Source organism: Danio rerio, chromosome 10 (genome assembly GCF_049306965.1).
Source record: "Danio rerio strain Tuebingen ecotype United States chromosome 10, GRCz12tu, whole genome shotgun sequence".
Classification (NCBI taxonomy): Eukaryota; Metazoa; Chordata; class Actinopteri; order Cypriniformes; family Danionidae; genus Danio; species Danio rerio.
In genome coordinates, this window is record NC_133185.1 from 30,926,552 (window position 1) to 30,954,131 (window position 27,580).

The window sequence follows — 27,580 nt, forward strand, 5'->3', positions numbered from 1 at the left end:
CACTCTATAATTGTGTGTAACTTAAGAAATGCAGACAGTTGTAATTGTGTCCAGACACGCTTATTAAATTAACAGCATCACTAAAGATAACAGACAAATCCTTTGAGATCTTCACCTGCAAACGTGGGAATCCAACTCTCCGTCCAATAGCATGATCAGTGGGCGTGTCCTCCTGCTGCCATCCACGCACAAGTTAAAGCTGAGCTCTCTCTGAGTCTGTGGGAATGACGCGCGAGCATCCTGGCGCGCGTGTGGGATTTCTCAACTTTTTGTGTCTTTTTCCCTCGTGGACATAAAGCGGAACCCCCCATCGAGCCCCCATTTGGATATTTCAATTACATAAGTTCCTCCTGCGGCTGTTTACGTTCGCCTTCAGCATGGAACTTCACAGATTTCTTCTCCTCCTGCTATCACTGACAGGCAGTTCCGTGAGCGCACTTGAAACGCACGGACTGTCGTACGCGTCCAAGCCTGAACTCTCCGAGGACGCTATACTGGTTGCAAACAACGGCATACATGTGCCTTTCGGGAGATCTGTTTACATAGATCCGATCAACGACTTGGTTATTGAACTTCAGCCGGGAGACAGGTGCACTATAACAGTTCTGGATAATGATCCGCTGTCTCAGAGACCGGGACACGTGTCTCCTAAAAAGTTCCCGTGCGAATTCGGTCCTAACGATGTGAGATACTCTCATTTCGGTTCTAGGAGCCCTGCAGGGGACAGAGTGAAGCTGCAACTCAGGTATGACACACAGACTGAAACTATCATCATCCCCTTTATGCTGGAAGTGGAGGTTGTTTTCACACAATTGGAGGTTGTTACTAAGAACATGCCTCTGGTTGTTGATAAACTACATGGAACTAGTAATCCTATTAATAAAAAGATTTTAGATTTCACTTATGAAAAAGACTCTGAACAATGTGAGGTAACGTCACTGGCTGCCAGCAGTGTTCTTCCTAAATACGGTAAAGTTGTTGATGATAGAAAGCTGGAGAAAATGATGAGCTGTGAGTTGTTCCTCAAATCAAATATCCGTTATGAGCACACGTCTAGCCACAAGTCCCCCAATAAGGATTACATCCCCATGGTTGTGGAGCTACGAAACAAAGAAAATAATTTGCTGAAACAGGAGTTTTTCCATGTGATGATCCGGATCAAAGAGGGTGAAGAAAACACTCCCCCTAGACCCAGTTTTGTGGCTATGATGATGATGGAAGTTGATCAGTTTGTAATGACGGCTTTAACTCCTGATATGTTGGCTGCCGAGGACACTGAATCCAATACTGATGATCTCATTTTCAACATCACTTCTCCTCTGTCCATTGAGGAGGGTTATATCGTGAGTACAGATGACAGGAATTTACCTATTACATCCTTTTATCAAAAGGATCTGAAAGATCTGAAAATAGCATACAAACCCCCCTCTTTGGACTCAGACACTGAGCGTATCTTTCAAATAGAGTTTGAGGTCATCGACCCAGATGGTGGCATTTCAGATCCTTTTGCTTTCATGATCGTTGTGAAGCCCATGAATACATTAGCGCCGATAGTCACTAAAAATTCTGGCCAGCTTTTATATGAAGGCCAGTCTAGGTCTTTGTTTACTCAAAACAATTTAGAAATTAGCGACGAAGACAACCTGGACAGTGTGAGAATAACAGTGGTTGATGGGCTGCGTCATGGTGTCCTAACTGTTTTGGGCTCCAACAGAAAGTATTTTACTCCGGCTGACTTGGAGGTTGGCATTGTGGTTTACCAGCATGATGGCAGTGACACATACAGTGATAATATAATATTCAGAATGACAGACGGGAAAAATGAAGTGGAGTTTTTGTTCCCCATCACAATAGTACCCACAGACGATGAACCACCCATCATAAATGCAAACACTGGACTGATATTATTCAAAAATCAGATGGTGCCCATCTCGCAGCTCATGCTCAGTGCAGCAGATATTGACTCTGAAGATTCCATTATTAAATTTACAATCGAGCCTCCCTTTTCAGCTATTGGCGAGGTCGTGTTGAGGCAATCTGAAGCACCAGAGGATCCGTCATCCTGGAAATTTAATGCAGACGACGGTGTGTATGAGAAAGTAGTGACAGAGTGGCTCCAGAAAGATATTACAGATGAAAAGCTCTTCTATAGGCATACGGGTCCACATATCACAGAGACTGTTACAGATCAGTTTGTGTTTAAAGTGAAAGATGACGCTGATCCTCCCAACCAGTCCAGTGAGAATAATTTTATTATTAAAATTTTGCCTATTGATGATATTCCACCCGTGCTGTTCCCAGGCACTACTTTACAGATGACAGTACATGAGTACCAGCTGACTCATTTAAGCAAGAATGTTCTTCGTTACACCGACTTGGACTCAGAGGACCGGGACCTGAAATACACAATAACTCAAGCACCAACTGATATGGATGAAAACAATCCTGTCAAATTTGGCTCTATTGTTTTAACTGACAGCCCCGATACTGATGTAACCGAATTTACCCAAGCGCAAATTAACCATCATAAGATTTCCTACAGCCCGCCAGACCTTGAACTCGGCATCATACCTCATGTGGTGCAGTTCCATTTCACAGTAGAGGACACTGCTGGAAATGGTGCTGATGGAGTTTTTACAATCTTTCTGCAGCCTGTAAACAACAAACCCCCACAGATAACAAACTCTGGATTCACAGTCCTTGAGAGAGGGGTGCATGTTATTACGAGCGCCGAACTTGACGCCAATGACCTTGATACTGACATTAAGCTAATATCATTCACGCTAAGTCAAACTCCACTGCACGGTCATCTTCAAGATACGTTTACTGACTTGAAAAAAGGGAGTTATTTCAACTTGATGGATATCTCTGATGGTCAGGTGTCATATGTCCACAATGGGGATGAAACGACAAGTGACTCTTTTAAACTAGATGTTAGTGACGGTGTTCATGTTGTAACGATCACTGTGAAGGTAACTGTAAAGCTTATTGATGATGAAACACCAACACTTAGCCTCACAAAGGGCACCTTTGGCTCTAGATTGGATGTGCTGGAAAATGGGGCTACAGAAATTACTCCCAATGTCATTCAGGGGAAAGATGAGGACACTGATGACCTGCAGTTGACATTCATTGTGGAAGAAGCACCTAAGTTTGGAGAAATTCTGGTGAATGGAGTTTCCTCAAGCAGATTCACCCAAGCTGACATCATCAGTGGTCTTGTTGTGTATGCGCACACCAGTGGTGAGATTGGTCTTACTTCAATTGAAGATTTTTTCAGTTTGACCCTCTCTGACATGTCTGATGAGTGGAATGTAGGGGGTAACCGAGTACACGGAGTCCGTGTTCATGTCACCATTCTTCCTGTAGATAACCAGACTCCATTGGTCACAGTTGGTCCTACTTTTAATGTCTTTGAAGCAGATAAAAACATTATCGGGAGCCATCAGATTAAAGTCGAGGATGCCGACACACCAAACGAGGACATCCTGTGCACCATTATCGTTCAGCCCACATCAGGATATGTGGAGAACATTTCTCCAGCTCCAGGCTCTGAAAAGTCAAGAGCAGGAACGGCAGTGAGTGCTTTCACCATCAGTGATGTGAATGAAGGTCATATTTATTATGTCCAAAGCATACACAAAGGAGTTGAGCCAGTGGAGGACAGGTTCACGTTCAGATGTTCTGATGGTGTGAATTTCTCAGAGAGACAGTTCTTTCCCATTGTCATTATCCCCACAAATGATGAAAAACCAGAAATCTTCATGCGAGAGGTTGTTGTAATGGAGGGTATGAATGTTATTATTGACACGCCACTCTTGAATGGAGTCGATGCTGATGTTCCTGCTCAAGAGTTGATGTTTATTATCACCAAACTTCCCAATCATGGGTTCATTCTCAATCAGCTCGCCAGTGGCTCTGTCCCAGTCACAAACTTCACTCTGGAACAAATCAAAGAAGCCTCTAGCATAATTTATGAACATGATGATTCTGAAACCACCGAAGACAAGTTTGATGTTCTTCTTACAGATGGGAAACATTCAGCTGAAGGCACAGTCATGATCATGATTATTCCAGTGGATGATGAAACACCAAGGCTTGCCATAAATGACGGGCTTGAAATTGAGATTGGTGAAACAAAAGAGATAAATGCTAAAGTGCTGAAAGCTACTGATTTGGACTCAGACGACGAGTCCCTTACTTTCATTATTCGCTACGGCCCAGCTCAAGGCTTACTGTATAGAAAATTAGCAGGATCTGTGGAAAAGAGATCTGCTGGATCTACAGAGAACATAACAGTTGGCATGAACTTTACACAAAATGAGGTGAACAGAGGTCTCATTTTGTACACACACAATGGACAGGAAGGTATGCGTGATCTTGTAAAGTTTGATGTAACTGACGGCATCAATCCCCTAATTGACAGATACTTCTATATCACTGTGGGCAGCATTGACATGGTGTTTCCTGATGTCATCAGTAAGGGGGTGTCTCTTAAAGAAGGTGGCAAAGTGACACTCACTACGAACCTCCTCAGCACTAGTGATCTCAACAGCCCCGATGAGAATTTAGTCTTTACTATCACAAGAGCCCCAGTGAGAGGACATTTGGAAAGCACGGACACACCAGGCATGCCTATAGTATCCTTTACCCAATTACAACTGGCTGGGAGCAAGATCTACTACATTCATACTGCTGATGATGAAGTCAAGATGGACAGCTTTGAGTTTGAGGTGACCGATGGTTACAACCCTGTGTTTCGCACATTTCGCGTTTCAATAGTTGATGTTGACAATAAAAAGCCAGTATTGACCATTCATGACCTTCTAGTAACTGAGGGACAAACCAAACTCATTACACCCTTTGAGTTGACCGTTGAGGACCAAGACACTGCCGAACACCTTCTGAAGTTTAAAGTCTCCCAATTGCCCATTCATGGCAAACTACTTTTCAACAACAGCCAGCCAGTGACTTCTTTCACTAAGCAAGACCTAAATGAAAACATGATCAGTTACAAGCATGATGGAACGGAGTCGAAAAAAGATAGCTTTTCATTTACAGTCACCGATGGAACCCATTCCGACTTTTTTGTATTCCCTGATACAATTTTTGAGACCCAAAGGCCCCAGACCATGAAGATCAACATTGTGTCTGTGGACAATGGCGTGCCTCAGATTGAGGTTAACAAAGGTGCACCAACTTTAAAAGTATTGTTCGCTGGACACTTGGGTTATCAGATCACAAGCAAAGTCTTGAAGGCAGTGGACAGAGACAGCAACCCAGAGGCTTTAATTTTTCACATTACCACACAGCCAGAGCATGGTTATCTCATTAGCCTGGACAGAGGGACGGAGAATGACTCTATCAACACCTTCACACAAGGTAAAGTATTTTCAGCACAGAAATGTTCTTATCACCAATGATTGGGTCTGTGAAATCGTATTACTTTTTACACTCGAGCTGTGTAATGTACTGTAATGCCCTTTATAACTATCATTTGAAGACACACATGTAAGAATTATCTCCAAATGATTTGTACGCCTTATGTTCAGGACAGGTTCGCTGCTCTTATTAATGCTAGAAATACTGTAAGTTCCAACTTGAAACAGGCCCTTTGCCCTTTGCCAGGAGCTAAAGCTGTAAGATGTGTCTGTGTTTTAGCTCTCGGCTTAAATTCTTGATGAGGCAACTAGAGCGTTCACACATCTCCTTTCAATTATTAAGTTCTCATACAGTGCTTTCGCCTTGTATCATCCTTGTAGTGGCTGACTATTTTTTGAGTAAAAAAGTTACTTAGAGTTTAGGATGATCTGTGTAATTTTTGGGTCGCTCACCACAAAAATTGAAGTTAGTTTTTTTAAGCATGTTGACTGGGCTTTTAGGAACAATTCCATATTAAAAAATGCCACATGAGCCAATTATATAGACCTTTTTCTTCATTGCTGCATGGATGGCCATAGTGGCCAGTGCCTTTTGGAAGGGCGCTTAGTACTTCCATTAAGAATTGTTATCAGCCAGAGCAGCGTTTCTCAACTGGGTGTCAATACTGTTTTCAGTGGCTTACGGAGTGTTTTTTGATGCAAAACTTTAATTTTGAAAGAAAGACATGTGGTTAAGCTGTTCATACTTCTGTTAGATGTGGTTCGCTACTGTACTGTGTATTCACACCGTGGCCATATTCATCAACACACCAAAAACAACATTAACATTATACCAGACACTGTAAAAAGGTCATTCTCAGCCGCTAAACTTTTATGAAAGGGGATTAAAGTGTCATCGAGTGACAGAATTTTGATAGACTGCTATACAGGAGTTATTATTTTGGGTTATAGATAAGAAAATTTTGCGAGTTTTATTTTAGTGTTTTTTCTTTAAAACATGATGGTAAAACACGGACGAGGATATGAATGTATTAAAACATAAGCTTGTTTGTTTTAAACATTCATAATAATGACAAAAAATACAAATTTGTGCATCTCTTTACTTTTGTGTGCAGCCATGCTGTCGCTGTAGCTGTTGTATTCTGGGAAATTTTTTTACCCCTTGGTTTCAAGTGTGGTCCTGAAAAATCTCCATTTCAAGGGGTATAGCCCTTTCTCTTAGCCCTACACCTTCAAGCTAAAGAGAATTGGGATAGGGAATTGGAATGAGATGGCATCTGACAATGAGGGCAAAATACTTTTGCAGCAGTTGTTTTTCGTTCCATTAGATAGCATTTTTAATTTATCAGTCCAGGAGTTGGCGCTGATCGACAGCAGTATTAGTTCAAAGACGTTAAAAGCAAGTAAAATAGATTAAAACTATTATTTCAAAGCTGTCCAAATGTGACTCTTTATTTGCATCAGCTGCTGAATGGAAGTTCGAAGCATCCACCTTGTGCATATACGCAAAGCATAACGAGTAATTTTGCATTCTAAGAAAAAGGTCTAGGCTTTAACTGGCTGTTTAAATACTTTGCACTAAATTATTGTTTTGACATTTATTAAATACAGTAGTTATCAATCTAGTTGAAACTTTTCATTTGGAGAAATTGAAATGACTGGCAAAGGTGTTTCAATAAGTTTACATATATACAGTACACTGTAAAACCCAAAAGTCAACTTTATCAAATTAAATGAGTGTAGTTAACTCAAAATTGACTAAAAGTTAATTCTACTAATTTCAAAAGAATTTTGAATTCAGTGTTGAAGGTAATGAGTTAATTAAATACCTCATTACTTCAACTTAAATGGAGTAAGTTCACAGTATAGATTAGTTCTTTAACTCAAATGATTTGTTGCAATCATTTCCCAGAGATGGGTTGCGGCTGGAATGGCATCCGCTGCGTAAAAAACATGCTGGATAAGTTGCCGGTTCATTCCGCTGTGGCGACCCCGGATTAATAAACGGACTAAGCCGACAAAAAAATTAATGAATGTATGAATTTGTAGCAATTGGTTTCCTCAAATGGTTTGAGTTACCTTGACTTTTCGGGTTTTACAGTATACACATCCCTATAGAACCCATCAGTCTAAAAAACGATGCATAAATCAGCACAGGTTCAGCATGCATGGCTCCTTCAAACACAATTCTCTGTAGTAAGAAGATCCATGCCAGGCTAACTTAGTCAGACTCTGAAATGTGTCTTTGACGTTAGGGTAGAAGTTAAAAAAACAAGACGGAGAGACCTGGCAAACCTGACTTGACCTCATCAGTACAAGCAGTGAAGCAGAAGGGACAATCACTTCTCTTTATTTACTTTGCTCCTTCCCCATATTCCGCCACCGCTTGCTCTTTGGCATTCGCTAAATATTTCAAGATGAGAGTGTGTGCCGGTGATGAAAGAAGACATTTTATTTTCGATATGAAAAGCGGTTTCATCCATGCATAAAGAATCACAGGTTTACATTTTTATGAGGCTTCTTCTTCTGATATCAATAATTTAAGAAAGTGGGTCAGAGCAAGGCGAACAGAGAGTCAGGTTGCTCGTGGCACACTGTAACGTAACCACAGTGTATTAGTGCAGATGTGGTTAAAGGGGTCTAATTGGGGAGACGATGCAGACCAGATGTAAGGAAGAGTCTGGAATCCTGTGTTTAAAATTCTTGGTCTTACCTATCATTATGTAACAGCTTGTTTTGTTGATTGTTTTGTGACTCGCTCCATGCTGCCTTTGAGAAAATTCTCACCTGGTTTATTAAAAGTTTAAAAGCCTTTTATCCGCTGATGTTTATGCAAAACCAAGCCTGCTTTTTGAATTAAAATGGAGGTATTTATAAGTAGAGCGGCTTATAGGACAATTTGATCTTTGAGGGTTTCACTCTAGGGTCTGTCTTGACAAAGCAAGGCTTTTTATGGATTGTTTTGATGTGTTTTCTTCTGAGTGAATAATAAATTGCATTGGGTTTAATATTACAGTTTTGTGTTTGTGTGTCTTCAGCTGACATAAATGATCTTAAGATCTGCTATATCCTGAAGGACGAGAACAATGCCACCAGTGACGTCTTTAGTTTTACCGTGGAGGATAATGGTAAGTCTTTTTCCTTTCAAATTGGCATCACTTTTTCAGGATTTTAAAATGGTTTATGTTTATTTGATTATTCATTAGCACTTCAATCCAATAATTAATAAGTAATATAATATGCTCTGATTTGAGGTGTCATTGCATGTGGAGTGATTAACTTAGACGATTAACTGTGAATATTTAGACCAATTAAGGTATTTCTCTGGCTGGCGAGTTGCCTGTGTGTGTGGCATATTACATGCTGTACTACATTCGACTGCAAAAACACATCAAAGAAAACTTAAAAGTGGCTTAGTTTGAGTTAGAATGACCCTAAGAACATATTTTACCAGGGTAGGATTAAATCTGGCGAAGCATACATAATCATGTATAAATGAGGTTGAACGTGACTTACCAGTCACTGTGGCTAGAAGAGCTTGCAGCCAAAGAGCTTGTGCGATTAGTGATGATTTGCGTTTTAACTAGAAAGCCGAATGTGTGTGATGTGCATGCGCACTACAGGAGTGACTGTAGTGTGCTCACACTTGTGGTTTCATTCCCTTTTTTGTGTTTAGAAAAAAGTATATTTGCACCTGATTCATTTTATAATGTTAAAAACTGTTGCCAAACAGGTTTCTAATGTAATATTCATTCATTATTTCATTTTCCTTTAGCTTCATCCCTTTATTCATCAGGGGTCGCCACAGTTTAATGAACCGCCAACTTATCCAGCATATGTTTTTCACAGCAGATGCCCTTTCAGCTGCAGCCCAGTATTGGGAGGCACCCACACACTCTCACATGCACACTTCTACACTATGGCCAAATTTGGTTCACCCAATTCACCCATAGCAAATGTGTTTGGACTGTAGGGGAAACTGGAGCACTCGGGGCAAACACACGCGAACACGGGTTGAACATGCAAATTTTACACAGAAATGCCAGCTGACCCAACTGGGAATCAAACCAGTGACCTTCTTGCTGTGAGGCAACAGTGCTAACCACTGAGCCACCGTGTCGCCCATAATGTAAAAATGAGAGCAAAAATATGTTATTCACATATACATATTCTTCAATAAGGTTTGATTATGTAACAGTATGTTATTACAACAAAACACACAAAAATTAGTCCAATAACACTTTAGGTACAAATTCTGAATGTTAAAGTTTAGTTTTATTACCTGCCTATTATTATAATGTTGACTGATAATTAGTACTTAAAAACTACATATTCTCATAATCTTATTCTGTATCCATAATCTTACCTATATTAATAATTATTAATAAGCAACAAGTTAGGAATTAATTGAGTCAAAATTAATGGTTTCTTAACATGGTCACACTTTACAATAAGGTTCATTAGTTAATGTTAATTAATGCATTTACTAACATAAACAAACAATGAACAATACATCTACTACTGTATTTGTTCATGTTAGTTAAGGTTAGTTAATGAAAATACAGTAGTTCATTGTTAGTTCATGTTAACTCATGGTGCATTAACTAATGTTAACAAGCATGGACTTGGATGTTAATAATGCATTAGTAAATGTTCAATTATGATTAATAAATGCTGTACATGTGTTGTTCATGATTAGTTCATGTTAGTAAATGTATTAACTAATGAACCTTATTGTAAAGTGTTACCCTTAACATCAAGAACTGTACCTTAAGACAGAGTGTAACCTATAAGCCTTATATACAATACAGTTAACACATACAAACGTATGCAGTAACCAATATACGGACATCAAAAACACACAAAGTCAATACAAACAAGGCAATAGTGCAGATTTAAACCTTGTGGAATTGTTAAAACAGTGCCAAACATTTCTCAGTCACACATGCAAATCAAGATTTGCTTCAAGTGGATGCATTTCTGATGCATTTATTGAACTGTAAAGAGCAACATTGTTACTATTATAGAGAAAAAGAATGTATGAACATTCTGTGCTGTTTATATTCACATCCTGTGCTCTTTGTGGATTGTTTATACATCTTTGGTCCCACCTTTTCAACAGTCTTTGCTCTTTCTTTTTTGTTATCCACCATAATTTGGATGGCAGCATGTACACTTATTCAAATAAGCCTCACTAACAAAGCAAATGCACCAGAGTTTGTTTTAATCACACCGAACCTGTCAAGTGTGAACACAACCTCTGTGTATTGTGTTGTTAGAGCCTCAGAAGGGGACATTGTGGATTGAAAGGTCTGCGTTCAGGCAATGCAAAGAGCTGTTGGATGTATAAAACTAGAGGCAATGACACATAATTAGAGCCTGTAGCTGTGAGTGTGCACCAGATCCCTTGTCAGGCTTACAATTACTTTGAGTATTACAGGGTCTCTAGCAGTGGAAAGAGTTGGGGAAATACAAGCTTTATAGACAAACAGCTGGTTCAACTGCAGTATAAAGTCTCTCTCACGCTCACAATCACCAGTTGTGTTGTGCAAAAAATCTGTTACGGCATGAAACAAGATAATCATTATAGTTCGCTTAGCACCTTTGAGTCAGGAGGCGTTAACTGTTTGAAGTTATCCTGCAATATGTGGCTGTAATTATTTTATTTAAATTGCATGATATGTGGATTAATTGTTATAGTTAATATATTAGCATATTTTTTTAAACATTTAGAACTTGCTATTTTAAATGAGAAAACAAATGTATTTGGTTAACAGTCCTGGATTTTAAAGCCTATTTTGTCCCTTTCTTCCCCTTTGGGAATGTTTGTCATTTGTCCCTCTGTCAGTCATCTCTCAATTCAGGCAGGAAAGACTGAGGAGTCGGACCTCTTTTGTATGCAGCTGTGTTGGTGTCTGACCCTTGAGCCCAGTGGGTCATTACCAGTTTTGTTTCTGTGCATTCCTGGGGATAGTTTCACTCCATTGCTGGCGAAGGCTTTTATTTCATAGGAAAGACCTCAAGCAGTAAGGAACTATCTTTTATCTATCTCATCTCGTTTTACAGATGTACTATGCAAACATAAAAGGGCTCAGCTGAGCCGTTATTATCATGAGGTGCCCCAAGGCTTTCTCCTAGGACCCTCTTTTTTCAATATTTATCCATTAATATACAGCGTTAGCCTGAAATTCAGTGAATACAAACAGTCTGCCACATTATGCCTGAGAAAGCTGTGCTAATTAGACTATCTCAGATTGTGGTTGTCCAGAGAGCCCGGCAACCACAGCAAACATAATAAACTCCATTTTACAGCCAATTTGTGGAAAACAGCTGCATTTATTTAATGCGTTCTGTTAGACTTACATATTTAGTATGTGTAGTATTCCATGGGGGTTTAATTAATTGTTTTGTTTAGCAAAATGTTCTTTCCTTGCTCATCCGGTAATGATGATGAGGCTGTTTTTTAATGCAAAGAACTATTAGCATGTTTTCCACATGCAGTTTAGGGGACTGTTTAATGAAAATCATCTTTTGTAAGCTGTTTGGACAGAACTGTCTGTAGGTATAGTATGTCCACAGTCATATTGGGGAGATATAAAGACAATAAGTCCCCAAATGCCTCCCATTTTGAGGCCGACCGCAACATAATGTAGGAGTGTGGTTTCCCCGCCCACCGAAATAATTGACAGCCATTTATTAGCATGTCTCCGTAGTAATACGTACAGTCATATCAACAAGACAGGACGTGCGCAAAGCAACTGGGATTAAAACATCTGTTGAGCTCACCGTGATCATCAGTTATCATCAAATGTGATCAAGAATGAGTTTTACAAGTTGAAAGCATCTTTAAAACAGTGCGTGTTTGTAATGAACTACAGTGATTTTACTGTCTTTATTACCACAGCCGCATGTCCACACAATTATAATAGAAGACGCTTCAATTCCAGTTTGTGGACTTTAAATCAGGTTGATTTTGTACATTAACATAACGGATATCCATACAGCAGTGGATATTAACATGTATCCTGCAAAAATAGTACAAAGTTAAATGCGAACGCTGTGTGTGTGGGTGCGTGAACTTTGTAACGACATTGTGTGAATGATCATTGCAACTCCACAACAATTACATGAATTATAATAATCATTGGGAAAGTACTTACTGTAGTGTTACTGTAGGGCTTCCTTCATGTCTGTCACTGTGCTGTTTTTCTGATGCAGTCAAGGCAGAGATTGAGGCACACTTTGTATGGCAGATAAAATAGATACCCTTTAAAAGAAAAAAAGACTTTCTTTAGATATTTAGAATTTTTATTTCGTCAAAGTCACTCATTCTTTTTTCTCTGTGGCTCAGGATGAATGCTAGCATATTTGTTGTTATTCGTTTAAAAAACACAATTGCAAAAGTTGAGTGTGTGGTCTACTGACAATGCACAAATTAATAACACAGATGTAGCATCTAATTTGTATAATTAACAAACAAAGTCTACCAAGAGCAGTGTAAATTAAATATGATGTGGGTTGGTGATCAATATGTTCGGATAACAACTGCTGGCATAAATAAATGAAAATTAGTGCAGCAAATTATCTTTCTTCTTCAATTATTCTCTGTTTTCTGGGGTTGCTTCTCCATTTCATGTGCAAAGTGGTTTAAGACATGCCTTTTGGGTGTTAAATGATGCTGCAAATAGCTGTAAATTGTCTCTTGCAAACTTTAGCTTCTTAATCATTTGATTCATTTAAATACTCTCCTCTCATCAATTTTGCATCTACCAGGGAAACTCCATAATTAACTGGCTACATTTGTTTTCATAACTTCTTTTTCAATTTGTGTCTTTGGTAAATCCTGACAGTATTTACTAAAGTGTGCTAACGCAAGCTGTTAGTAAATCTGGCTGTCAGTCTGTAATGGGTCCATCCAAGTTTGGCCTAGATGATCTAGTATTTGTTTATCTTTGCCTCTTTTGCTCGGTTCAAAAACCTAGCGAGTCGCCTCTGGAGACATCATTGTAAGGCATCAAAAGCACACTCCTGAAAGCTGTTCCAAAAATTTCAGACAACTTTGTTATTCTGCCTCTTGAAGCCCCATTCACACCAGTTGATGGAGGTCAGCAAATTGCTGGGCTGTTAGTTTTTCATATAGGCTCTGAAATCACCAGCTTTCTTTGTGAATAACTGATCCATTTGTTTTGTCAATGCAAATATTGATGTACCTTACCCCTTGTTGAAAAGCTACTTAAATAAGATGCTGCAAAAGCTTAGTACATAATTAAAGTACCAAATGGTGGATTTGATGATTCATACAATATTAAATAAGCTTTCATTTCATTCTGATCCCAAAATTGCCCCTAAATCCTTATTAAGTGCTCTATGGTGTCTGCTCAGTCTGTCTAGATTTTGCATACTGTTTTCATCCACTTCTTCAATTGAACTATTACTGTAGTATTTTATTGAATAGTGAATGAAGTTATAGGACCATGTGGGGCCCTAGTCCTACTTTCTTGCATGAGGGCACAGAAGAGAATTTGTGAATGACAGTGAAGTGACACAATTCACACTGTAGCTTACATGACAGATGTAATACCCAAAGTGCATTCATACTAAACACGTTCGCTATCCTTCTTGTGGCCACAGTGAAATGAACCGCCTTCATACTAAAGACAAGACATAGGCTACTAAACACCATCAAACACAAGAACATGCCTTTAACCATGTAAAAAGTGGTTAGTTATTTTACTTAAGAAACTGCGTGAACTTTTTAACATGTTGATTAACATGTTCATTTACATGTTGCCTTAAAATTGACAAGTTTTTACTTAAAGTGAGCGCACCCGTTGTAACTTAGAACTTTTAAGTTTACTTAAATTTTACAATTGTGCACATAGCTATTTTTCTTAACTTTAAGACAACAGGTTTACTCAGTTTTATAAGTTAAATCAACCAATATTTTTTAAAGTGTAAGTTTCAAATTCAATGTAACACTCGCTATATAAGTGTATTGTTTTTGCACTGGATCTTGTTCACTAAAAATGTTTTCATAAATGAATCATGATTTATCAAAAACTTCCTTATTAAATTTTTTCTAAATTCAAAAACAACTTAGAGCACACATATGCAATAATCATGTATGCCGGAGGCCTTGCATGTATAAAGCATGTATAAAATAACTCCACATATAATTAGATGTGTTATTTACAGGGTGGGTGAAAATTAGCTAGACATTCCAAATTGATAAATGTGCAATATCACACGAATAGCAGTGTGATGTGGTTGTATATCAGCACTGGCGGGAGGCATGCGTTGGCATGAGACCGCTGGCTGAGTGCCTTAGTGTCCCACCGGTGACGATATACAGCCCCATCGCACTGCTACAAGTGTGATATGGCATTTATACAATTTCGTTGGTAAAATCTTGTGTATTAAAAATAATTAAACCAGAAGAAAGAACAAAACCCTTTTGTAAGGAACTACTTATTTCCGCCATTCCTTCACATATGCAGCTGACGTCTGAACAGCAGAAGCCGTTGCTCATTCACAAACTTCACTTTAGAGCTAGTGTTTGAATGATTCTCTAGCGTAATGTCTAAAGTGATTACAAAACAGCTGATTTTGCTCACGTTTTAGGATTATAAGGCTGAACGGCATGAAATGCCATCAGTCTACAGAGGTTTTCCAGTATTTCTCTGTTGCAATCAAGTGATTACAATATTACTATGGTATAAATACAGAACTACAACATGCAAACGAGAGAGATCGACTTAGAAAATAATGTACCTGTTTTATAAGGATTTGATGAGCTGTAGTTAGAAATTATGCTGTTTTTCTTTTAGGGTTTGTGCTCTCTGTTGCTATCGTCTTTGCTCAAAATCAAAATCACCACCGACGTGCTGTCTCTCAGAAATGATTAATATCTCAAAACAGGTGCTATCCTTATAAACAAACTGCCTAGTTGCCATCTAAACAACAGCAATATCAACTAAAAAAGCCTCAAAAGTAAATTATGTTGTCCAACAGCTGCAATGTTTGTCAAACTGTAGAGTGTCCTCGGCTTGTTGCTCTATGTGAGCAGAGTAATACACAAGGGTGAAAGGTTAAGAGGCTGGACGAGTGCTGTTATCTGCAGACTATCGTATGGTTATCAGCCAATCAGATTCAAGAACCAGAAAGAACTGTTGTAAAATACTGTATAATTAGAGGTCCAATTATTTAAATAGATTTATGGTATATATTATTAGTGGTCCAAACAGCAATCACTATAATAAATAAATAATGATTATTTTCTTACCTTGTGTTTGGAGGCATGGCACACTTAGTACTTCTTGAAGACCTCAGGAGAGAGTGCATCTTTAGAGAATGCATGGATATGTGTGCTGTTAGTGACAAATGGCTGTTCAGTCACTTTAAGTTGCCCAGATAAGTTCTTATTGATTCATGCAGCATTTTAAATAGCACATTTTTTTTCTGGCTTTCAACCCCTAAAACCGACAACTTTGTCCTTTGTTTTGGTGCCATAATTGTCTTTTTCTGGATAAGTGCCACTTTTGCGGAAAGCCCTTATATGGAGCTAGTTTGGGCGTGTATTATGGAAATTACTAACATTTTGCACACGGATGCTCATTTAGAAAAATCCAAGTTGACTAAAAGAAGAACGATTTAAAGAACTTGTGCGAATACATAGGTTGGGAATAGGCAGAAAGTTTTTATGAGAAATTAAGTATAAATACAATTATTAATGAATAAGGCCCACTGTCTTTTGGCAATATGTGGGTTTTCATTTGCTCTGGCATTGCTTATCAGCTAGCCACTTAGTGTACGTTTGCTGAGACGATTGAATAAGCACATGTCCACTGTAATTTCAGACACCATTACAAATGGCTGTACCTGCAATTAGTGCTCCAATTAAAGTTCTAGGAACCATTTTGGACATCTTATTAAAGGAATCTGCCTATATAGTCTGTAAGGCAGGATTTGGAACGCAGCTTATGTCTGTTTAAGCTGTTTTATAGCTACATAAACACCCTCTGACTGGCACTAATAAATGCAGTTCCTCTATTTGAACTATGTTGTAACTTGCAGCCCCTAAACTTTTAACGGGTAGAAGTGGACAGATTTATCAGGTAGTTCTTTTTGCAGAAGGTCATGACGAATAGCACTCATTCGGAATCCTCTACCCTTCTCACTGCAATCACGCCTCAGAGGCAGAGACAGATATATGACAGGAACGACTGCAGGGACGCACAGAGGCTACAAAGAACAGAGGGAAGCTTTACGTGACACATCATAGCTCTGAGTCCTTTTTTTTTTTTTGACTGAGGGATTTTTTTTCCAACACTTATTGATGTGAACTTGCACCAGTGCTCGCTCTAAAGCAAAATTGCCATTGTGTTTTTAAAAAAGAAAGCACAGTTTGGTTTTAACAGACCTACCCATTAGATTGAGAAGCAAAACTGTAGCTATTTTATGCCATTTTAAAACCATTTTTGTTTCCTGGAAAGCAATTTCGCTTTCACTTTCACCCCCTTTTAGCTTGTTTCTCAATCTGTGTTGTTTCTAGGTTACAAAAAAATCTGCATTTGTTTTCTCTGCTGTATTCTTTGTATTGAGGATTGTTTTTTTCACTGGGGATTTGCTGAATATGATCCAGGGCGCTGTATGAACGATAAAGGACAATGCTAATTTTTGCATGGATGTAGATAACCATATGTTCAAGCCATTTATTTTGTTTCCATATCAAATTAACCAGCGGTAATATCACACTGCGATGATTTTGTAGCTCTTTTCTTATTGTTGTCTAGATTGTGTATTCACAAGTGGGAAAAGCTATGAATTTAGCCTGACAGCCTCAACTCTTCAGACCAAGTTAAAGGTGGGATGTATTGTTTGGTTTTGGGGGTAGCGCAGGGGTTTCGGGTCAGTTCAGATTTCTGGATTAACCTTAGACCTGCATTGCTGACAGGACCACACCTGTAGGTTAAACATTTGGAAGTGCTGCTGATCGAGTGGACAGGTGTCGCACCAATGAAGGGTTTGCAACTGGAGTCTTCAATCGGTCTGTCGACACTCAAAAGGCTTTTTGTACTTCAAACAGTTTGGTTAAATTGCTAAATAAGACATTGCAGATCGCTGGTGAAGACAGAGGAATAGTTCACTTAGATAAGTCAGGAGCTTGATAAAGAACAATGTTCAACATAGGCTCATTCTAAAAACGTAGCCCTATATAGATTTCTGGAGATTGCAAATTTTGTAGCCAGAAGTATGTATGGCTGCATTTCATCTTTATAACGAACGCTACAGGGCGGTATGACTCTGTTCCTTTTCACAATTACCAGCTGACCACTTACCACTTTTGTGTGGTAAAATCTGAATGTGGTAAAATCTGAAAACATGGTAAAAATCAGGTGAGGGCTTTTCGTTTTCTTGATTGTTTTTTAAAACTGTCGGTTGGGTTTAGGGAAGTGGGTGGGCTGGTCAGTCGTTGCTTTTGAAAATACTATTGGTTGGGTTTAGGCAAGGAGGAGGGTGGATCCGTTGATTGGTCAGTCAGTCAGTCAGTCAGTCAGTCAATCAGTCATTCAGTCAGTCAAACAGTCAGCGGCCTCTGGTGGATTTACGTGAGAACAGCAGGTGCAATGGCACTCGCGAGACAAATTTGAAATCTGAAAAAGTGTACACAGCGGCCTCTAGTGGATTTGCAAAATCAAAAACTGCAAAAAACATAGCTCCTGGGATGTACGTTTTCAGAATGTTTTTTTTGAGAGAATGGACCTCTTTTCCTGGTTTTACCAGTTTCATCTGGTATTAAAATGTATTCATACCATTCAAGTCAAGACCATTCATTCTTATCTTGACACACTTTACATCACTTTTGCAGAAGTAATCAGTGTGATACATGAATATTATTGAATAAATAAACATGTTACACTGCTTACAATTGAGTGTAAAAGCAAGCAAAAGCATGACAACTAAATTTTTGATCGTAATCTGTGTTTTGATGCGAAATGGTGAAGTTGGAATTGTTTTGTTTTGTGCACTTTCTTTAATAAAACCAGTTTGACTGCAGTTTCAGGGTCAAATAAATGCTATGGGCCAGTGTGATGCCCTTTTGTTCTTTTTCACACTAATAAGAGATATTATTGATTAAAAAAAAAAAATTTATGCAATTAATTTCCCAATACCAAAGAAATACCACAAAACACTTTAATTGATGTTCATATTAAAATACATTTGCCTCACCTATCTATCCTATCTTACCCATCAGTGGTCTGTATATGGACAACATTTTTGTCATGGTCAATTTGCTTGTTTTAGCTCACTTTGTGCCATGTTTAAGCAAGTTAGGTAGAAGATTAGTTCCTTTTTTTAAAAATCTTCTTTTGTATTTGAATCGTTCGTTCATCATGCGAAAGACATAAGCTAAACATATCTAGTCAGAGCCAGAAAACGATTTTATCTTTTTATTTCTTTAGTCCTCGGGTTTGATTCATCTCTCTTTACATGCTGACACGTGGTAAACGAACAACTTAACCCAAAGACTCGAAAGATGAACTAACCATGGGTCCTTTCATTGTGTGCATTGGTTAAGCTTATATGGAACTGTCTTGGTCAAGTCAACACATGACTCAAACTTAAAGATCCATCAGAAGAGGTAAGTTAAGCTAATCCTAGACAAAAGACCCAGGTAAACAATAAATGCTTTTTTTTCTTATAGCATTCTAGTCATGTTTGTTTTTAGTTGATTTAATGTTTGTTACAAGTAACTCGTAACATATTAATGATAATAATACAAACAAAATGATTAGAAAAAAGATTTGGTGATCTTGATGAATGAGACTCTAAAGGCCTAGTTGGTGAAATGATCCGAACTCTCTATCAAGTTTACAACAAAACATACCCTTAGTAACGTATTTCGGATTTGCAAAAGTGTACACATTGTCGACTAGTAGATTTGTCATTTGAAACATGCAATGTTTTTTGGTATTTCAACTTAAAATGTGAGTGTTCATGTTAAGACGGATGTTGATAGGACTTTATAATTCAAGTGTAGACAATATAATTACAAAATGCATACAAATACAATTTTAAAGTAGATTTATTTAATTAAAAATGTATTCATTTTCGTTTGCACATATTTGTGCTATTTAAATTGCAGATGTTTGTGCAGATGTTGAGCTGACACTTTTTTAAAGTATATGTTCAGCCAATAAAAATTTGATATCTAAGTTATGTCAAAAAATTAAACCAAGATAAGTTAACTTGAATTAAAATATTAAGTTGTGATAACTAATTGGCTTAATCATCATTTACAGTGTGACTGGAGCAACATCTTTCAGCTTTCTCAAAAATTTAGGCTGAGGAACGTATTTTCTGTGAGCCTGTGTTGGATTTCTCACAACATGATTTCTCACAAGCAATCCAGCCAGATTAAACTTTTTTTTCATGTCCTACCAAATGTTGAGCACTGAAACAATGCTCATTTTTATGCTTCTTTAATGACGTCTTGCAGAAACTCGGGTCCAGATGGCGCATTCACCCCTCATAGCAAACTATAAATACATTAATTCCCTTACAACATTTACAGCACAATCACAGCCTGCCTTTCAGCAGCATGTGTATCTGTAAGTGCATCCGACACTTCAAACTATATGTAACTGTATCTTACAAGGTATTTTAAACCACTAAAGCATGACTTGTGTTTAAGACAAATTGGATTGTGAACTTTCTACACAGCTGCTCACTCTCCTCCACTATTATTCTGAAGTGATCATTATATGTTATTGCTTTATAAAATAAAGTTTATTATTATTATATAGCATATCAATAAATCATACTAACACCATATACTGCCCAGCCCTAATTCTATATTGTAGTCTGTGTGCATGTCCTTTCTGAATGTTCTGCTAGACGAGCTCCACTTTTTCAGTCCAGCCAGACAACAGTAAAGCAGACAGCCAAGACTTTGTGGCTGCTGCCAAGAGCTCATTGAACTAGACGACCAGAGGCTGACTGTAAAAGGACCAACAAACTGCTGTTCTTAGCTCAAGCACAGTTTGAGCAGCTGTCTTTTAGAATGGTGGTTTTCTGCTCTTTCATATACATCTGTACTTCATTCTTCATTTTTGTGGCCTTGATGTTTTTGATCTAACATCACTGGCGTTTGTCAGGGAAACTTGAGGAAAGTCTTGTCATCGTCACACAACTGCAAACACTTATCCAGATGTGTGTATATCTTTTTCAATTTTATTTTTTATCTTGGTCATATTAGTCATAGTTATTTACTCAAAATTTGTATAAAAAATGTAATAAATTGACATGTATTTGTAATGATGAATTCAGTCAGTCAAAACTAACAGTACTTGAACTTTATGTTAACATGGAATAAATAAAAAAAAACACACACACACTAAAAATGCTGGGTTATTTCAACCCAAAATGGGTCAAATATGGGCAAGCACAAATGTTTGGTTAAATTTAGTCCTCCAAATTTTTAATTCAGAAAAAAAAAACATGTAGTTGGTTTTGTCCATATTTAACCTAAAATTGGGTTGAAATTGCTCATCATTTTAGAGTGTATAAGGATTCCTCATACATTTTAGACAGGACAACAGATCACAGCATTCATAAAAATATATTATAAGGTAAGGGTATGGTAAAACTATACAATACGAACATACAAAAACAGATGAGTATATAAATAAATAAATCTATAACCCCACCCCCAAAAACTTATATACCCACCTTATTTATATTCATAAATATACTAAAAAATACTATCTATCTAATCCACCACTCTTAGCTTAAAGCTCTCTGGATAAAAAAAGTTTCCATGTTTACACTGTAAAACCCCAAATGTTAAGGTAACTCAAACCGTTTGAGGAAACCGATTGCTACAAACCATTTGAGTAAAAAAACTAATCTATATGAGTACTGTGAACTTACTTTATTTAAGTTGAAGTAATGAGGTATTTAATTAACTAATTACCTTCAACACTGAGTTCAAAACTCTTTTCAAATGAGTAGAATTAACTTTCCGTCAACTTTGAGTTAACTACACTCATTTCATTTGATAAAGGAATGAACCACCAACTTATCCAGCATGTGTTTTAGGCAACAGATACCCTTCCAGCTGCAACCCATCACTGGGAAACATCCATACACACCCATTCACACACATACACTATAGGCAATTTTAGCATACCCAATTTACCTGCATGTCTTTGGACTGTGCACCAGAGCACCCAGAGGAAATCCACACAAATGCAGGGAGAACATGCAAACTCCACACAGAAATGCCAACTGACCCAGTCGAGGCTCCAACCAGCGACCTTCTTGCTGTGAGGCAATATAGCTATCCACATAGCACCACCGCGTCATCCAGTTTAGTGTAATAAAGTTTATTAATATTTTTATTTATAGTTTAAATAATTACAATATTTGTCTTTTATGTTTTCATTTTAAATGTAAAGCTGTAGTTATTTTTACATTTTTTTATCATTTTGTTTAAGTTTGTGTGTGTAGTTTTTTGTGAAACTAAGTAAAAATGAGTAATATACATTTTGACATTTATTTTATATTTTATTGAAATATATTTTTAATTTTATTGAAATTAACAATAATAATTTTATTTTTAGGTTTCAAAGTTAATAAAGTTTTACTTTTAAATAGCTATAATATCCCTTCTAGCACAAACTCTGTATTAGTCAAAATTTACCACATATTCATTCCATAAACCAGAACATTGGCACAGAAATATTAGTATATGCAGCAGAAACGAGTAGTTTTGATAAGGCCTCAAAGTTACACTTATTTATGAGTTGTTTAACCAACTTGTGAAACTCATGAGGATTTTTTCGATGTTGATGCTTTCGGCGTATCGTTAATAAAAAGGCTGAATTGTGCTTTAAAGCGCATAATGCTCTACCCCTCTCATTCATTTTCATGCTCAGATTTATTTTTCAGCCCTGATAATACGCGCTTCGTGAATCACTATGGTTTGTAAGTAGCCTCCAGGGTCATCGCTGTTTGACTTCTGTCAGACTTTATCCGGGCACTCAGGAGGATTGAGAGCAAATCTGATGAATTATTTGTAAGCTCTATTTTTGGATGTTGTTAAGAAGTTCTTCAAAGTTTCTGAATGGAGTCGAGCTTTTCGGGTACCAGACACTGATTAGCTTTTAATAAGCTATTCTGAGTGAATGTCAGCTGTTGTGTTTTCATGTCTTTCTAGGAATCACTGTCTGGACTTGCTGACTCTGAAACGCGGCTGTTTAATAAAGTCATTAGGGGCTTTTTGTGTGAGAAGCTTCTTGGAGGCTGTCAGTATCAGGGTTTGGACAAATCCAGTGGGCTTCAAAGCAAACTGTCAGTAGTTTTTTTTTTTTTTTTTTTTTTTTTTGTATTCCAGAGGCAAAACTAATGATAGCATGTTATTGTTCAGCTTGAAAGCAAAACAGACACAGGCAGATTTTATATTCATGCCAAATGTGTGATGTTATAGTTTAATTACATGTTTTCTTTTATAATCATTTATGAGTTTTATTTATTTTCAGTGGCCTTTGCTGATTCAGTTCTACTATTTTTTCACTTAGTTTTATAAAACTCCATTTTGTTTGTTTTTGTGTGCCTGTATGTACACAGCAAAAAAAAATGCTGGGTTCCACACAAAAATAGGTTGTTAGCTTAATTATTTTAAAACTTTAAGTAAATTGAACATAAAACAATTAAGTTGTCCCTACAAAAAAATTAAGAATTGTGTTGATTCTGCTCAATCAACTGATTTTAAAGAGCACCTAAGATGAATATCATCTTTTGGGAACTTGAACTAGGTATAGTGTGTCCACAGTCATATTGGGGTGATATAAAGTCTCTTTTTTTAAAGCTTCCTGATGTTAAAATAGGATCCAAATCCCTCCCATTTCGAGGCTCACTGCAATGTGACGTAGGAGTGCGGTTTCCCCACCCACCAAATTGATTGACAGCCGCCTTTTATCTTGTCTCCATAGTAACGCATATAATCATATCTACAAGACACAGCGTGCGCAAAGCAACTGCAATTAAAAGATCTGTTAAGCTTGCTGTGTTCATCAGTCATCATCAAATGTGGTCAAGAATGAGTTTTACAAGTTTAAAATTATTTTAAAACAGTGCAAGTTTGGAAGAACTACAGCAATTTTACCGTCTTTATCACCACAGCTTCATATCAGTACAATAATAAACGAAGAAGCTTTAGTCCCGGTTTGTGAATGTTAAATCAGGTTTTTTTGTACATTAGAATAACGGATATTCAGACAGCAGTGGATATTAATGTGCATCCTGTCACATTTGCGTGCAAAAACAATGCAAAGTTAAATGCGCACAATGTGTGTTTGTCCGCTGTGTGTGTGTGTGTGTCTGTGTATAGGATTGAACTTTGTAACGACATTGTGTGTGACTCATCGATAGGCTTTAATTAACTATACAACAAATACATCAAATAATCAATTTAAACAAATTTCGTCTTACAAAAATGTATGATTTTTAAAAGGAGGTTTGGCACCAAACCCCACCCCTACTGAGCAAATCGTACTAAATTGTACTAATTAGTTTTTACAAATTCATACACTGTAAAAAATGCAGGGTTTCGCACAATTTCTTTCTTTCATGTTGTCCCAAAACAAATTGATTAAGTTAACTTAACACTTTTAACAAGTTTATATGGATTACACATAAAAAATTAAGTTGTCCCAATGAAATCTCAAGAATTGTACTGTTTCAGCTCATTTTAAATTAGTAGTTAAAACAAGCAAAATATATATATTTTTGAGTGTAAGAATAAGCCATTACATAAAAAAAGGTTAGGAATTGTCTTGAGATAGCATTGGCATATTACAATTTGCTGATTTCTGAAGGATTATGTGACACTAAAAAACTGAAGCAATGAAGCTGGATATTCAACTTTGTAATTGTGAAATAAAATAATTTCAAATGTAGAAAATAACAGAATTTGTGTATCTTATTTTACCATTTATTGTGTTAAATTTGATCTTTTTAGATCTCATTTGTTCGTTAACATTAGTGATGGGAAGATTGGATCATTTTACTGATTTGGACCTTTGAGTCTTGTTCATTGATTGAATCTTTCTTTGAGTCATTTTGTTAATTTCGTTCAATTTGATAAAATATCATTGAAACTATATGAGTTGGTTCCAAACTCATCTACAACTAAACCAAATGTTGATTACACTACAGACAAGTCATAACTAGAATGCTATAAGAAAGAGAAAATAATCATTTGTTGTTTACCTGGTGTTTTTTCTATGATTATGTCAGCTCACCTCTTCTGACAGGTCTTCAAATTTGAGTGGTTCGTTCAAATCACACTGACAGTCCCATATAAGCTTAACCAGTGCACACAGTATGAGCCGAAAGATGCCATGATTGGTTCACCTTGCCAGTCTTCTGGTTTTTGAGTCATTCGTTCATCACGTGACAGCATGTAAAGAAAGGTGACTCAAGAGAATTCTAGTAATGAACTGATCAAACCTTTTTCGGCTCTAATAAAAACGAAACAATACGAAAAAAAAAGGTTGCAACTTCCAGTTTATAGGGAATTGAATTTTTCATTGGTTTAATGTCATGATAGAACTGATATTGTCCTTTGCATTCTCAAATGCAGCACAGGAGTAAACCATAACATTAAACAATACAACAGGCAAACGTCACTCACACGTTCTTCAGAAAATGTAAAAATCTATTTGATGCTGTTCATCTTTCTAGTAACTGATGGTGTTGTTTGCTCGGCTCATTGACCTGAATGAACACACTAAACTCAGAGAACAAAGGAGTCCTTGAGCTGAGAGCTTTTTCTTTACTCGCAAATGGACTTTGCAGACAGTTAAAGCACAACCGATCAATCACTTCTGCCCTAAATGGAGAGATGACGAGATGAAAGAAAACGTGTCACTGCAGCTTGGATAATACGCTGCATTAATACATCCGCACTGACTGCAGGAATGATCAGAGCAATGCTTTTAGCCAGCTTTAATACTCTCACAGTGCTTTAATAAAAAAGAAAATAGTAAATCACATAAGTGTAGTCGCGTGTTGTTACTAATATTTTTCAGATATTTTTATCATCTATACATTTTTTTAAAAATTTACTCTTCTTGGGGTCATCCAACATTAGTGAGCTTTTCCCCTCAGAACATTAAAGGTGATTTTATTAAAATTTTGTCACAAACAGAAGAGCGGGGGGGTGGTGGGGGGCTTGTGACAGTTGCGCGCGAACTGAAGGGTGGGGGGGGGGGGGGGGGCGGTGTCGCAGGGGCACTTCAGATCATTTTGAAAGGGCACTTTCTATCCAAGACTAAAAAGGGAACGTGTGTGTATATATGGGTATCTATGTGAATAGAGGGGTAAAGGGAAGGTATAGGATAAAAAAATGGGCCATACATTTGTAATTATTTTATTAACTACTAACCATCATGTTTTTTCAATCCTCTGAGACAACTGTTCATCTTTAAAACACATATTAAGATATTTAGATGAAATCCAAGACCTCTTCCATCCTCCATAGATCATAAACCAAAAACATTGTCTGTTTTTTCCATGTGATTTTCCATGTGACTTCAGTGGTTCAACTATAATCATACAAAGCTCCTTTTGTGTGCCCAAAAAACTGCAAAATGGTGTGAAACATGGTGCAAAACGCAGTGTACATTTACTATTTCAACATGACGTATTGTCATTAGAGTGAACAGTGCAACACTGCAACACGCAAGTGTTATATTGCCTGTAGCAAACATGCACCATGACCTTACATTGAAGACAAAGACAAACAAAGTTGCTTTTACAGTTTTTTCTGTGGTGCACACATGTGTTCTTGGAAGTTTGTATGATTACAGTTAAATGGCTGAAGTCACATGGAATGTTTTCACAATGTTTTTGGGTTTGTGTTCGTGTTCATGGTTTGTGTTTGTAGCAGATTAGAGAGCTTCATTTAAAATATCTCAATTTGTGGAAATATGATTTTTAAATATTTTTTTTGTTAAACTGTCTTTAAGGGGACTAAGCCAAAAAGAAAATGAATGAATAGGTCTTTAAGGTCTTAAGAAGTGAAATGTATTTACATTACCTTTTAATTTTCTGCCCCAGCAAGCAATCCTGAGCACATTCCCAATCGTTAGGAGCCACGGGTAGTACTTTAGTTTAGGGCTGCACGATTCTGGCTAAAATGTGATCACGTTTTTTTTTTTTTTTTTTTTTTTTTTTTTGCTTAAAGTCAAGATCCCGATTCGTTAGATGTAAAATAAAGGTTAATATGATTAGGCTATTATTATTGTTAATTCTCAAACAGATCGTCACCTTGGAATTATAAGCTTCTATTTGCGTTCTGAATGATTTGGAGACATTGAACTTCAAAGTTTTTGCAATCCATATAGCAAGCAGTATATGTGCAACATTTTTTTTAAGTCTTAAAATGTAAACAATAGGTTGTCATTTAATAGGAATATGTCAATAACTCAACTTTGACAAAAATATCAAATAGAACCGTATAATTCTAAAGTCACAATATGGTAAAACAATAATAATAATAATAGGCCTATGTGTAGGTCTACTGTTGCTTTAAATGCTACATTTTGCACAGTCATTATGGAGGACTTGAACAGTCTTTCAATATGTCCTGTTTGTTAATTCACTGTAAAATGATGACATCAGAATATAACTATTCCTAATTATAAAATTTAATTATTATATTTGAGACATGTGCTTGTCCTTTGTCATCGACAGCATTATTACACTATTTGTTTTCACTGGTAAAATCAGACATTTGTCATTATCAGATTTCTTCTTGCATTATATTAACATTATATAAGCTAGAGTAGCTATACTGACACTGTTAAACATTTATTTTCATGCACAACGCTATGTGTTTGCTATGAAAGAAAAAAAACATATCAAATGCTTGTCGTAATCATAACCGCAAAATGCGTTATGATCATTAAAATAATGTGCGGCCAGTTTCATTTTCACTTCCTAGTGCGGCTCATGGCTGCCCTCTCTGTGATAAAACACACACATGCAAATCATTCTTTCAGTGCGGCTCTCAAACGATCGCTCTGTGCAACAAACCCAATGTTATTGACAACTTTATTACTTGTTATTCACAGCCTATGCAGGTTCTGTTCACTAAATTAGCCATCATTGGTGTGCCACGTGCATGCGCG

The 27,580-nt window shown here is 37.1% G+C and overlaps 1 protein-coding gene across 3 annotated transcripts in view; it reads left to right on the forward strand.

Moving 5' to 3' along the window:
• The first annotated feature begins 208 nt into the window (after positions 1 to 208).
• The window catches only part of frem2a (FRAS1 related extracellular matrix 2a), a 150,294-nt gene continuing 122,922 nt past the window's right edge, over positions 209 to 27,580 (forward strand). For 2 of the 3 annotated variants that reach the window (XR_012385919.1, XM_005155380.6), the window contains exons 1-2: positions 209 to 5,382; positions 8,420 to 8,509. Coding sequence is in view for 2 of the 3 variants with exons in the window: in XM_005155380.6 (XP_005155437.2) it covers positions 378 to 5,382; positions 8,420 to 8,509 (5,095 nt within the window). In the remaining variant the exon portion in view is untranslated. 3 annotated transcript variants of the gene reach the window in all.